The sequence below is a fragment of the Xenopus laevis genome, chromosome 1L (assembly GCF_017654675.1).
Source record: "Xenopus laevis strain J_2021 chromosome 1L, Xenopus_laevis_v10.1, whole genome shotgun sequence".
Lineage (NCBI taxonomy): Eukaryota > Metazoa > Chordata > Amphibia > Anura > Pipidae > Xenopus > Xenopus laevis.
Genome location: NC_054371.1, coordinates 74,524,855 through 74,538,552, shown reverse-complemented (window position 1 = coordinate 74,538,552; position 13,698 = coordinate 74,524,855). Strand labels below are relative to the sequence as shown.

The following is a 13,698-nucleotide window of genomic DNA, read 5'->3' as shown; positions in this document are numbered from 1 at the left end:
GATCTGCTCTGGTGACAGATAACAGATCATGCTCAAAGATTTTGTCAGGCTTCATTTAAACCAACACCCATTTTTGCAGAGAACAGCCAAAAATGGCTAGAAGAAATATGTTCAGCCCATGGGCCTCCAGCTGAAGATCCCTGCTTTATTTGAGAGTTACTACAGTCAATTTTTAGTTTGTCAGTTTGTTCCTTGTTAGGTTAAAATGATCCCAGAGCTGTTTAAAAATGATGAGTTTTGAAATACTTGGAAACCTATGACCCCTCTCCCAATAACGAATACAATACCTGCATGAACAAAAGGGAGTTTGTGAGAGTTCATACCATTTCAAGATGAATCGTTTTCAACAAATTCTATTGTTTAGAGTATTTTGCAAACTTTTATATTTTTATTTAGAAACTGTGTGCTCCTATATTACATTTTACTGCCATAGCCCTAGATATGTAGTGTATCATTTCCCACTGCATGTTTTCAATAAAGGCAAAGGATAATTTTTAAAAATATCCTTTGCCTTGTTTTCCCTCTCTTTTCTTATTTTTTTCCACATTTCCACTTCCTTTACCACTCCCCATCCCCTTTCCATTCTTTCTGCTCTCCCCTTTTCTGGACTGTTCCTTTTCCCATTTCTTTTTTTTGCTCCCCCATCTTCTCTTCTTTTTCACACTTTTTCCTTCTGCTATCCACTTTCAATCTTTCCCTTTAATCTTGTATTCTCCATTTTAATATGATTTTAATGCACTTTACTTCCTACCGTGTTTTAACACTCTCTCCACTCTATTTCGGTTGTGCCATTATTTACCACCATCTCTTATTTCTACTTGTTAATTGTCATCTCCTGCATCTTCTGATCTATCCGTAAGCCTGTAAGTGTTGTACAACTAAGAAATGACAACTTTAATGAAAGGTGAAGTTTAAACATTAGAAAATATTGTTTTACTTCTCTGTTTATTTTAAGTGTACCGGTGTTGGACCTGTTATCCAGAATTCCCAAACATTACGTCAACTAGAATATCATATAAACATTGCCTAAACCCAATAGGATTATTTTGCTTCCAATAAGGATTACTCATATCTTAGTTTTCTATTGTTTTATTATTACAGAGAAAAAAAATATTTTTTTAAAATTAAAATGAAGTCTATGGGAGATAACTTTCCCGTAATTTGGATCTTTGTGGAGAACAGATCATATATCTGTACTAATAAAACACAGGATTTAAGTATCCTTTTCCTTGTCATTAAGCTATTGTAGAACCTTGTGTAATGTTTTTTAGTCCGAGGCTTTCTGTTATACTATGGTCTCATAGTCTCATTGTCCCCTTTATGGGGAATACATTTCTATATTGCTTGCACTGCACATGGTCACTGAATAGTAATCTCTGGAATGCTCCTGTTTGTTTGGGCAGAGAATTGCAGAAATAATAGAGAATTCCATTTTACTGGCAGCTTTCCTCGTGCTAATAAAGCAGGAGAACAACCCAATCAAATATCAGAAATGTGTAATGTGAATCTGATGATTGTTTGTGGATTCAACTGAACAGAATTCCTTTTGTATAGAAAGCATTCAGTTGTAAAGGAATCAAAATACAGATGTTAGCCCTTTTATTCACAGCATGTTAGTATATATTATACATGAATATGCACATGGATTTTTTATTTATATAGTGCTTGCATACACAAAGTACTACAAACCAGAGGGAAAATCAGATAAAAGCTAAATAAAATCTGCAAAAGAACATCAAATAGAAACACATGAAAAGGATTTGGTCCATGTAAAGCATATACAGTACATCACTGTGGGATTTGGTAAGAAAAGTCACAGAAGATACCATTTACATGATCTATATACTCTAGGTGGCAATGTTGGTTTGCTGCCTAGATTATCAAAAAAGCAACCACCACACACTTCTTTGGATCCAATTTAAAAGAACAATCTCACTTTTTATTTCAGCACTGAACAGTATATCATTTATTTTGCATAAACCTTTTTTTTAAAAAATCATCTTAATCTGATTAAAAAGCTTTATTTCTCTTGTTTCAAATAAGATGTTCAGATGCTGATATTTTCAATTCTATAGAGAAAGCTACTGTAGTTGGTATGGAGCAAAAATAACACCAGTATATAATTTTAATATTATATGAATGGAAGAAATGCAGAGTGCTAAAGAATAATATTGTTTTCCAGCATGAAAAGATTCTTACCCTTATTTACTGTACCTCTTCGCACATAAATATCCTTATTGCATATATTTGTTGCTTCTTTGAAAAACACACATTTCTATCTCTTACTCGCCCATAACTGAGTGTACAGATTTGCTAAATGACACAGCTGAACTATTTGTTTTACACCATAAATGGGATCCTTCCAATTGTTCCATAATAACCTCTTTGTTCTGTCAGGAAATGAATCATACAGTGCAGGTCAACCACCACAGAGATATATACTACATGCCAGCAAAACCCATAAAACCCAACTTATCCTATTAACTGATGTGAGTCTATACAAGCTGTTGATATTGAAATTATAGGTTTAACACCATTTTACTATCTTTGATATAAAGATTGTCTTGGAAAATAACATACCTTTAGCCTTAAAGCACGGATGATGATAAAAAAAAACAATCATGAGCTGCCTCAAAATCACAACAATCATGGCCTATCTCAGAATGCATGTTTTTAATGGATGGTTTTCAACATTCATACTTTTATCTTAGTCAGTCCATTTGTAACTGGGCTACTGTGCAAATTAACAACTGTAGATGGATAGATAGATAAGTAGAGATAATAGATAGGTAGATAGATAGATAGATAATATATAAGTAGAAATAATAGATAGATAGATAGATAGATAGATAGATAGATAGATAGATAGATAGATAGATAGATAGATAGATAGAGAGAGAGATAGATAGACAAATAAGGACTCATTTATCACTGTTGAAGTGAGCACAGTTGTTGAGCGTATTGAAACTGTATGCCTCCATAGACACTCCTTGTACTTCTTTATAGTTGTGCTTGTAGCCAGTGTGTCTGCCTGCCGACTGTTCCAAATCGAATGCAAGTGTACCTACTGATACAGGGACACCCTGGAGCTACTGCCATCTTCATGCTGATGGTAATTCTGGGCTTCCCACTTTAGTCTGCATACATTTGCACAGTAGACTCGCACCTAAAGGGCTATGCCTTCCTCACCTTTTGTACCTGTACTGGTCGTTATGTATGTAATTCTGTATGTTCTATGTATGTCATTCATGTTATTTCATTGTATAGACACATTTATTTCAAAGCACTGTGCAATATGTTGGCACTATAAAATACATGTTAATAATAGTAATATGCACAGATGTAATTTTGACACCGAACACCAGAACTGATGCTGCCCTGTATTGTCGCATGTGGTGCAACCATGTTATTGCACATTTGTTAAGAACACTGTATTCTGGGTAAAAAACATGGCACATTGCAGGGCCGGGCCAGATGGGCCGGGCACCCCAGGCAAGTGGGCAGCTGCATCGCCCCATTCACTGTGCGTGCACATACGTGACCGTGCGCATACTTAAGCGCACGCATGCGCGCTGGAAGCAGTCTCACATCGAACGCCACCCTGCTGTAAGATAGGCGCATGCGCACATAGACCAGGACACACGCAACCCTGATGTCAGATAGGTGCATGCGCACATGCGTACACAGAACAGAATGGCAGACTGGACAGGGGTAGACAGCACTTAAAGGTACGTGCCGGGCGCCCCCCAATATTTTGGTTTCTATCTTCACATCTGTTAGATTTGCTCTTTACATAAATGTTACCCTGTCTCTCCCAAAACAAACAGTTTTAAGATTAAAATTACATATAAATTGTAATTATTTGTTTATGGCCATCTTAAAGATGTTTGCTGTGCCTTAATGTCACTAAATCAAACCCGTGTGCATAGTGACAAGCAGATCCCACTATGGCTGTTACTACACACGTTGGGCAGCATCAGTTCTGTTTTGTGGTTATTGTATTTCGAATATGCAGCGATTATAACACACTATATGTGGGAAGATTCGTAGTTGCACTGGCGTCCGCTTCGCCGCACTTCGCCAGGCGTAGTTTCACAAGCACTACGCAAATTCAATAAAAAAAGTTGTGCTCAGGGTTAGCATAAGGTTGCGAAGTTGCGCTAGCATTGATTCGCTAAGCAAAGCGAAGTTACGCTAGTGATGGTTAATTTGCATACAGTGCCAAATTCTAATTTCAATGGAAGTATTCGTAGCAGCACTACACAAGCCTGGGAAACCTTCAAAACATCAAATAAAGTGTTTATTTTGCCCTACACATGTGCCCACTGTATAGTTAAGTCGCCATGCGTTTGGAAATGTAGGGGGGAAGGAGGGGAGCCCCAAAAAAATTCGATCTTTTTCAGCCTATCACCCATAATAAAGAAAAAACACCAGCGTTTTTTGGGATTTAGAAAATTTTTTTAACTTTTTTCGAAGCAATCCCTATCTACTCTATTGTGCTTCGCCTGGTCTGAAGTGGCGAAGGAAGTCTGGCGTAAAAGGTAGCGTTCAGAACAATACGCGCGTAAGTGAATTTGCGTAGTTACGTCCGTTGCACAACTTCGCCAGGCGTAAGGGTGCGAAGTAACACTAGCGAAGTTACGCCAGCGTCCGTGAATCGGCGAAGTAACGAAAATGCCCAACACTAGCGAATTCACGCTAGCGTTAGGCGCTTCGACGCTTAGGGGCCGATTCACTAACTTCGAGTGAAGGATTCGAAGTAAAAAAACTTCGAATTTCAAAGTGTTTTTTAGGCTACTTCGACCATCGAATGGGCTACTTTGACTACGACTTCGAATCGAATTGACTATTCGATAATCGAAGTACTGTCTCTTTAAAAAAAACTTCGACCCCCTAGTTCGCCATCTAAAACCTACCGAACTCAATGTTAGCCTATGGGGAAGGTCCCCATAGGCTTTCCTAAGTTTTTTTGATCGAAGGATATTCCTTCGATCGTTGGATTAAAATCCTTCCAATCGAACGATTCGAAGGATTTAATCGTTCGATCGAAGGAATAATCCTTCGATCGTACTATCTGCGCTAAATCCTTCGACTTCGATATTCGAAGTCGAAGGATTTTAATTCCCAGTCGAATATCAAGGGTTAATTAACCCTCGATATTCGACCCTTAGTGAATCGGCCCCTTAGTGAATTTGCCCCTTTGTGTCTTAAATTGGGGAAATCCCCTAGTGACAACTCAGTTTACAAGATGTCAATATAATAACTTACAAAAGTGAAATGTTTAGGCTAAATAAGGAAAAAACAGATTCAACAGCTTGCAAACAAAATGAATCACAAACATCTCACCATCTGGAAATATAAACACAATGGCTTTCATCATATAGGGAAAACATGCAGACATGGAAAGTAACCCAGAGAGCTTGCAACAAACAGGAAATAAAGAAGAATGTGTGTTGTCATACTGGCGGGTGACATAAGCAAAGTCAAACTAAACACTTGAGAAACCACATACAGACACAAGGGATATTCAAGACATCTCTGTTGTGGTTAGATTAATTACGTCAATACAATTTTTGTTTTGAGAAATAGGGCTAGAAATACATTGCAAAATTTATGTGGCTGTTGTTGTCTAGTGAAGGTTTAAAAATGTTTGCTCTGGTTTCTGTGTATTTTAAGTTAAATACTAAAGAATTTGATTGACTATGGCCCATAACTAATCCCAACAAATTGCTACTCCGGCTTCCTTCACCTCATAACGATGGCCTTATCCACTCAGTTTTACAGTGCAGGCTGGGAGGGAAATGGGAAAAGATGCTATCCATAACATTATGGGGTAGATTTATCAAAGGTCAAAGTGAAAATTCAAATTAAAAAAATGTGAATTTCGAGCTAATTTTGTGTACTTCAACTAGGGAATGGTACAAATTCGATTCGAATTTGAAAAAAAAAAATCTAAAATTTTAATATCGAAATTTATCTTATACTGTCTCTTTAAAAATTCAACTTCGACCATTCGCCATCTAAAACCTGCTGAATTGCTGTTTTAGCCTATGGGGGACCTCCTAGAACCTATTTGGAGTCAATTGGTGGACTTTGAAAAATCTTTTTTTGGAAAAAACAAATGTGCTGTTACTTCGATTCGTACCATTCAAATTTGATCGAAAACAGACCTATTCATCAAAAAAAACCTTTGATTTTTTTTATAAATTTCGATTGGTCTTTTTTAATTCGAATTTCGAAGTTATGGGAGTTAAAAAAACTCCCATTTCTTCGAAATTCGACCCTTGATAAATCTGTCCCTAAATGTGGAGACTGTAGAACACTCAGCAGGTTATTAGATTACACAAGGACTAGTAGAAAATGTATGATTTTTTTTAATTATACAGTGTAAAATTGTAAAATATAAGGATATTATTAGTAACCAAGGAGTTCCATGACCATATAAAAACAAGAGGCTGAAGGTCGAGTGCTTTTATACAGGTCATGAAACTTTGAGGTAATTTCTAATCTCCTTATATCTGACAACAGGGGGTATATTATTTATTATACTAGACCATACTCCCAACATTTTGGAAGTAAAAAGAGGGACAAAAATGTTTTTCGCACGTAGAACAGCAATTTTTTTGGACCACACCCTGTCTATGGCCACACCCCCTAATTACCATATTCATTTTACAAAATTTGGCAGGTTATGAAAGTTTAAAAATATTTCTCTATATCTAAATTGTTTTTTTGTGTCTCTAAAAAAATTAAGTATCTTATTTGCACCTGTTAGCTGTTCTGTGCTCTCTGCTAAAAGCCAATTAAGTGAGAAACTTTGTTTCTTTTTCTGGCTGTTCAATGCAAAGAACATATGGACTTTCCAGAACAAATGAGGGACTGCGGGTTGAGCTGTTAAAAGAGGGACTGTCCCTCTGAAAAACTGGGACAGTTGGGCGGTATGATTGATGACAAGTTTCAATGAGTACATTACTAAGCACTGATGACATTATCCAACATCATTTTCAGGATAATCATGACTCTTGTGTATTATATACATGTATATCTTATTTATTTCTTAGGAATGGAAAAATTCTATTTGAAAATCACTACACAGGCAGTGCTGGTGCAATCTGGTTGGACGATGTAAGCTGCACAGGAAAGGAGTCCACGATTAGCCAGTGCTCTAAGAAAGATTGGGGGAAACATGACTGCAGCCACCATGAGGATGTCCACATAGCTTGCCACCCAGACAATGAAACCCAAAGGCCCCTTAGTGGTAAGTGCCTGAAAAACATTGTTAGTGAGTCATTTAATGGGGATGTAAACCCAGAAAACTGTCCCACTGTGCCCCTTGTTCTCTACAGAAACCGAAAAAGTAACAGCAATGACAAATTCCAGACAATGTACGAGTGAGACATCCAGGCAGGCATCTATATATAGAGAAATTATATACAGAAGTTATTGTGTAATTGTAGCTTTATTATATTACACTGTAATCAAACTAATTGATAAAGAAGATACTTTTCCAGTTCTTGGAATTGCACTTTAAGCTAATTATTTAAAGGGGTGGTTCACCTTCAAGTTAACTTTTAGTATGTTATAGAATGGCCAATTCTAAGCAACTTTTTAATTGGTCTTCATTATTTATTTTAAATAGTTTTTTTTTAATTATTTGTCTTCATGTTCTGACTCTGTCCAGCTTTCAAATGGGGTTGACCCCATCTAAAAACAAATGCTCTGTAAGGCTACATATGTATTGTTATTGCTACATTTTATTACTGATCTTTCTATTAAGGCCCCCCCCCCATTCATATTCCGGTCTCTTATTCAAATCAGTGCATGGTTGCTAGGGTAATATGGACCCTAGCAACCAGATTGCTGAAACTGGAGAGCTGCTGAATACAAAGGTAAATAACTCAAAAAGCGCAAATAATAAAAAAAGTTAACTCAAAGGTGAACAACCCCTTTAAATAATTTAAACAAATTCTTTTTTTTTAGATTTCATGATATTAGCAGTTGTTCACTGCTAATACACATTCTTTCTGCAGGGGCGGGAGAGGCTGGCAAAAAAGTATACACTAAATACTTTTTGAATTTTGAATAAAGTCTTGGTTTGAATAATATCACCTTGGTGTTTGTACTGTAAATGTCTTGTAGATATTCTGTAGTGAACCAATCCTGATTTTTTTGTACTGAAAGGGGGTTATTTACTAAACTCAATGCAAAAATCACAAAAAAAAATGGATTTTTTCTTAATAAAGAAAAAATCTACGGAATTTATTAAACCCAGAGGGTGGAAAAGTCCAAATTAGAAAATCCGGCATCTCAGACCTGTCGAGGTCAATGAGTCAATGAGAGAAGTCCCGATGATTTTTTAATGTGGGCTGGGTTTCGGGCAGTACCCCAAAATTTTCTGAGTTTTCGGGTGAAAATTACGAAAAATTTGTGAAAATCGGATTTTTTTCCCGCAAAGCAAATTTTCGGGAAAATGTAATAATAAATAAGTGTAAAAAACCCGAGCGGATTTGATTGGAGTTTTTAGCAGAAAATATTGAGATCAATTCGGACTTTGATAAATAACCCCCAAAATGTTCCTGCCTCTTGGCTATGTACTCTCATTTTCTATATTTATTCACTTTTCATTATAGGCCAGGTTCAAATCACTGGGAAGATGTTTTATCAAGTAAAAACACAGTTGAAATCTATTGAAAAATTTGGAAATATTGGGTTTATTTGGAATTGGTCTTATCTTTGCTGATAGGACTAAAGTGCAATAATTCATTACAGTGCTACGCAATATGTTGGTGCTATATAAATACATGTTATCAATAATAATAATAATATATAAATGTGGGAGTTCACAAATCAGACATATGGGTACCGTATTTGTCTCTTCTTTCGTCACTGTGCAGCTCAGATGTCATTGAATGTCTATGGAAAAGCCAAATCATTGGCATCCTAGACTGCAGAATATTTGCAGAAGTTCATTATTGTAAACAGCCAAAAAAAATATATATATAGCCTTTTTCATTAGGTGTTGTTTATGCATTTAAACAATGACTTGGCTGAGGCAAATGAATTAGAACAGCATTATGTTAATTTATAAATCATTGCAAGAAAACATTTATAATGCTGTTTTGACCTTTTACGTTTGTGCTGAGCTCTAACCATCATAAAAATCATGCCATTGACATTTGCTTCAATAATGAATCTAGCGAAGTTTGCCTCATTAAGACAAAGCAGTCACTGCACACAGATTTGGCTTGTGATAAGAATGTAGAAAAAGAAAAAGTGTAATTACTTTTGTTTAGCATCTGGACAGGCAGGTATCCAGAGATTTTTCTTAAACTTCAAAATGGATAACCTGAAAGTTTCCAGAATTTCTCAGCACTGTAATATTGTTACATATCATCCGGATGGTCACAGGATTAATACCCCTGCCCTAGACCTTAGGTGTATCATGCAGTCAAAACATTTAGGGTGTTATTTACTAATGCAAAATTGCGAAAAAATTTTAATTTTTTTTAATAAAATCTGACATTTAAAAAAGCACAAATCTTTCGGAATTTATTAAACCCCGAGGATGGAAAAGTCACAATTTGAAAATCCAGCATCTCAGACCTGTCGAGGTTGCATATAAGTCAATGGGATAAGTCCCAATGACTTTTTGATGTGCGCTGGGTTTTGTGAAATACCTCGAAGTTTTCGGGCAAAAAGCATAAGAAATCTGAGTTTTCAGGTGAAAAATCCGAAAAAAACGTGCAAATCGGGGGAAAAGTCAGAAAAAAATAAAGAGAAAATGCAATTTTAATAATAAATAAGCATAAAAAAACAGAGCGGATTTGATTGGAGTTTGTAGCAGAAAATAATGAGATAAATTCGGACTTTGATAAATAACCCCCTTAAAGTACCCCTTTAGAAATAATTTTAAGTCAAGTCAAGTGGGCTATCACTGAAAGGTTTAGAAACCTTTTCATTTGGTTCATTCTAGGGGTGCACCGAATCCCGGATTTGATTAGGGATTCGGACTTTTCAGCAGGAGTTAGACTTGGCCTAATCCAAGTGCCTGGCCGAACCGAAACAGAATCAAAAAAATAATGTGACTTTTCATCACACAAATAAGGAAGTCAAATTTTTTTCATTTTTTTTTACTATCTTTACTCTTTACCTTATTTTACTCTCTTTCCCCCTCATTTCCTAAATTTGCATATGCAACATCTTTCCCAAAGGATTCGGGATTCAACCAGATCTTTCCCGAAAGATTCAGGATTCCGACGAATCTTTACCAAAGGATCCGGAATTTGTCCGAATCCTAAAATAGTGGATTTGGTGCATGCCTAGTTCATTCTTTTTTGCATTTGCCCATGTTTTGGAGAAAAACCTTGGTGGGAGGATGTAAAGCTGGGCAGCACTTTCTTTGGGAATTACATTTCTTTATTTGGTTGTGATTGGATACTTCTATAACATTCACTCTTGGTCACTTCTGCTCCAGCTTACTGTATATTAATTCCACGTGGCTTTCATTAAGGAAACCCAATCATGGGCAGATGGATTTGAAAGCTTACTTTACTAATGATTGTAGGGGCTTGGGAGTAAGTTAGGAAGGCAAATAAAGGTAATAAAACATCTGTTTGGAGTTTAAGGATCCACAGTTCCCAAATGATTGACATCTCGTCATCAGCCCCACAGGATTTACTGTCTGACAGTTCTCTGCCTGACTGAACGTCTTCAGCTGATTTACACAATTCAAAAAAGCTGTCAAGCTTAACATACTGCAAAACTGACAGAAATCAGGGCACAATAAATATCACGCTTTATTTTTTTTATTTATAGACAGACGTTCTTTCTTCTGACATAGAAATGAATAGAATATAAAGAACCAAACAGCATTAAGACTGCATGTGTGTTCATTCTATTTATGTAAATGGCATGATCAATAGATCTAAAAAGTTTCCAATTTCCTGACTTTCAATTACATTTGCTTGGAGAAAGACACAATTACAAGTAATTCCCTCCTACAGCTGTTGCTGGTGACTTGCTGGATTCATATCTTGCAGCAGTCTACAGCTGGCTCTGTAAAATAGAACAGTATCCCATTAGTGCAACAGATAAAAAATGCAGATGTCTTCATTTTTAACATGTCTGCATCACTAGCAGTTTTGGACCAAGCATTAATCATTTCTTTATCCCAGGGAATAATATAGGCAATAATTATGTGTGACTTTGATTGATAAGTCTCGCTTTTTAAACCCGTCTACTCAGCCTAAAAAAAACCTAATAACACAGTACATGAACCGGCTACAAAGATACAAACCATCTGTGCTACCAAAACCAGTGCACTGTAATACACACTATTTTATGTCCTTGAAAAACCACAAACCCTCATATTTCACAATTTCATTACCTCAGTTTTCCTAGGACTGGTGTCCGTTACAGAAGTAGGAGAATTAACTTCAACCACAGGGTTTTGGAAAACATATGTTTTTCCTATAGGCCTTCTGTAAACTTTCCACATTAATACTGTGGTCTAGATGTTTTCTTTTTTTATGTAAGCATGTAAAAGTACTTAACAACTACATTTTATATACATTTAAAGACGGTTGCTAGCTAATGTAGCAATGGCACATTGAGATTTGAATGTGGTTGGCATGCAGTTTTTTATGTCAAGCCTCATTTAGGGTGACATTGATAAATGACCTTTCTTAGTAATGTCTTTTACATTTGACAGATCCCCTATTGCTCTTGCTTTTACTGCTTTTCTAGGGGCATAAAAAAGAATGACCTATGTCTGGCTTTATCTGGGTAATTATTATTATTAACATGTATTTATACAGCACCAATGATAGATGGGTGTATACTGTATATTGAACATAGAGATCACATAAAAACTATAACTGATAACCAATATAAACGATAAAGAGGGCCCATCTCAATGGCACTTACTTTAATTTCACAAACACAGCAGGGGGAATTCACAAAAGTAGAGAGAGCCCATTTTTGGAGTAAAAGACAAAATCTGAAAACTGTCTGTTTAAAAGACAAATTCACAAAAGTGGAGATAGAGGTTTGTGAATTTGGAGGGAAGTCCGACACTTTTATCTCCACTTTTATTTTGTCTCAGTATCACCACTTTTGTGAATTCTCCCCAAAATGTATATAGTATATGTATATTTTTATTTATAAATGGATAAATAAATGAATAAAAGAAGGTGCCGTCCAAACATGCTTAATTGGTTGGTTAATTTGCAGGCACAAATAGGAGGGTGATATGTGCTACAATGCATGATCATTGAGATCTGCACAAGAAGTAGAATTTAAATCAGCTTGGAGCTGGAGACTGGTTCCAAGCAGCAAGTGGTTATAAGGGGTCACGGGTTCACCTGAATTTTTCCTAAAGGCCAGCCCAACCATGATTTAAGTTTAGTTTGGAAGAGCCTGAGGGAGAGTTCCTTAAGATGGAATTCATGGATGGAATGCCAGAGGTAAGGAACATTTAAGATGAAAGATGATGAGTGGATGTGGATGTAAAGTGCTAAGATGTGAAAGACTTTGATGGTAACAGAAGAATTTTGTAAGTTATCCTTTGCTTGACAGGAGATATAAAGATTTTAACATAGGTGAATAAATTTCTCTATTAGATGAGATCAGAAGGACTCTAGCAACAGAGATTGTAGTGGGGGAGAGGGGAAAGAGGTGGGTGTCTAAGAGTCAGGGTAACTGAATGTCACAGTAGTTTACTAAGTATAAGGATAAGTATTTTAGTAGACGTTTTGAAGAAAAAGGGATGAATCTTAACAATATTTGAAGTTGAAATTTTAAATGTTGGCAGTGATATTAATATGATTCAAGAAGAAATGGGAAAAGTCCAAAATTACCCCAGGGAGTTGCTCTGAACTGGGTTCAATGAGCATGCCATTGGTGTAACTGTAAAAGGTGAAGTAGGACCGGGTTGAAAACCAGACTGCATTCAGTCCAGCAGATGCGTGTTTGAAAATGAGTTTAGTAGCTAAAGGGAAGGAAAGACTCATTAAAGAGTCTAGGTGGCAGATTTATCAAAATGGGAGATTAGAGCTCTCCAAAAAAAATTCAATCACTTTCTATTAATTTCTATAGGATTTTTAGAATTGTATTTATCAATGGGTGAAAGTTAAAGTTCACTATTCAATAAATACAATACTAATAATTCCATAGAAATGAAAAGAAAGTGAGTGATTTTTGTTTGTGGTGAACTGTAATCTCACATTTTGATAAATCTGCCTCCAGGTGTAGCCAGAGTGAACGAGGAGGGCAAAAGAATTCCCAGAATCTAAGGGAGGAAGTGAATATATTTGCAAAAGGTTTTATAGGGACAGGAGCACAAAAATGTCCTAAATGACCTAAAACTAGATAATCAGAACCCATTTAAACAAACGAGTCAAAAATGAGAGATTATTTTCTCAAGATAGCCTTGGTCACTACTACCTTGGCCTTGAGGGCAAAGCCACCTGATTGGCTGTAAGAGCAGTTCTTTGTTTTTCTGTAATGTGGAGCGTACCCAACATTTGAATTATAAAGAAGGACGAAAACGTTTGCCACGTCTAGGGCAGCGGAATGTTTTTGGCCATGTCAATTTTGTAGCCACGTTGTTTTGCTAATGAACTCTTTATCTTAAATAGTTACAATTGTTTCTAAGTGCAGGTGCTGAATATTCTGGGCTCCCTGTCAAAAAGCCTCTTA

The 13,698-nt window shown here is 36.2% G+C and overlaps 1 protein-coding gene across 1 annotated transcript in view; it reads left to right on the top strand.

Moving 5' to 3' along the window:
* The window catches only part of prss12.L (serine protease 12 L homeolog), a 92,907-nt gene that overhangs the window by 30,328 nt on the left and 48,881 nt on the right, over positions 1-13,698 (top strand). The window contains exon 7 of the mRNA XM_018251626.2: positions 7,062-7,258. Within this exon, the coding sequence (XP_018107115.1) occupies positions 7,062-7,258 (197 nt within the window). The remainder of the gene's footprint in view (positions 1-7,061; positions 7,259-13,698) is intronic.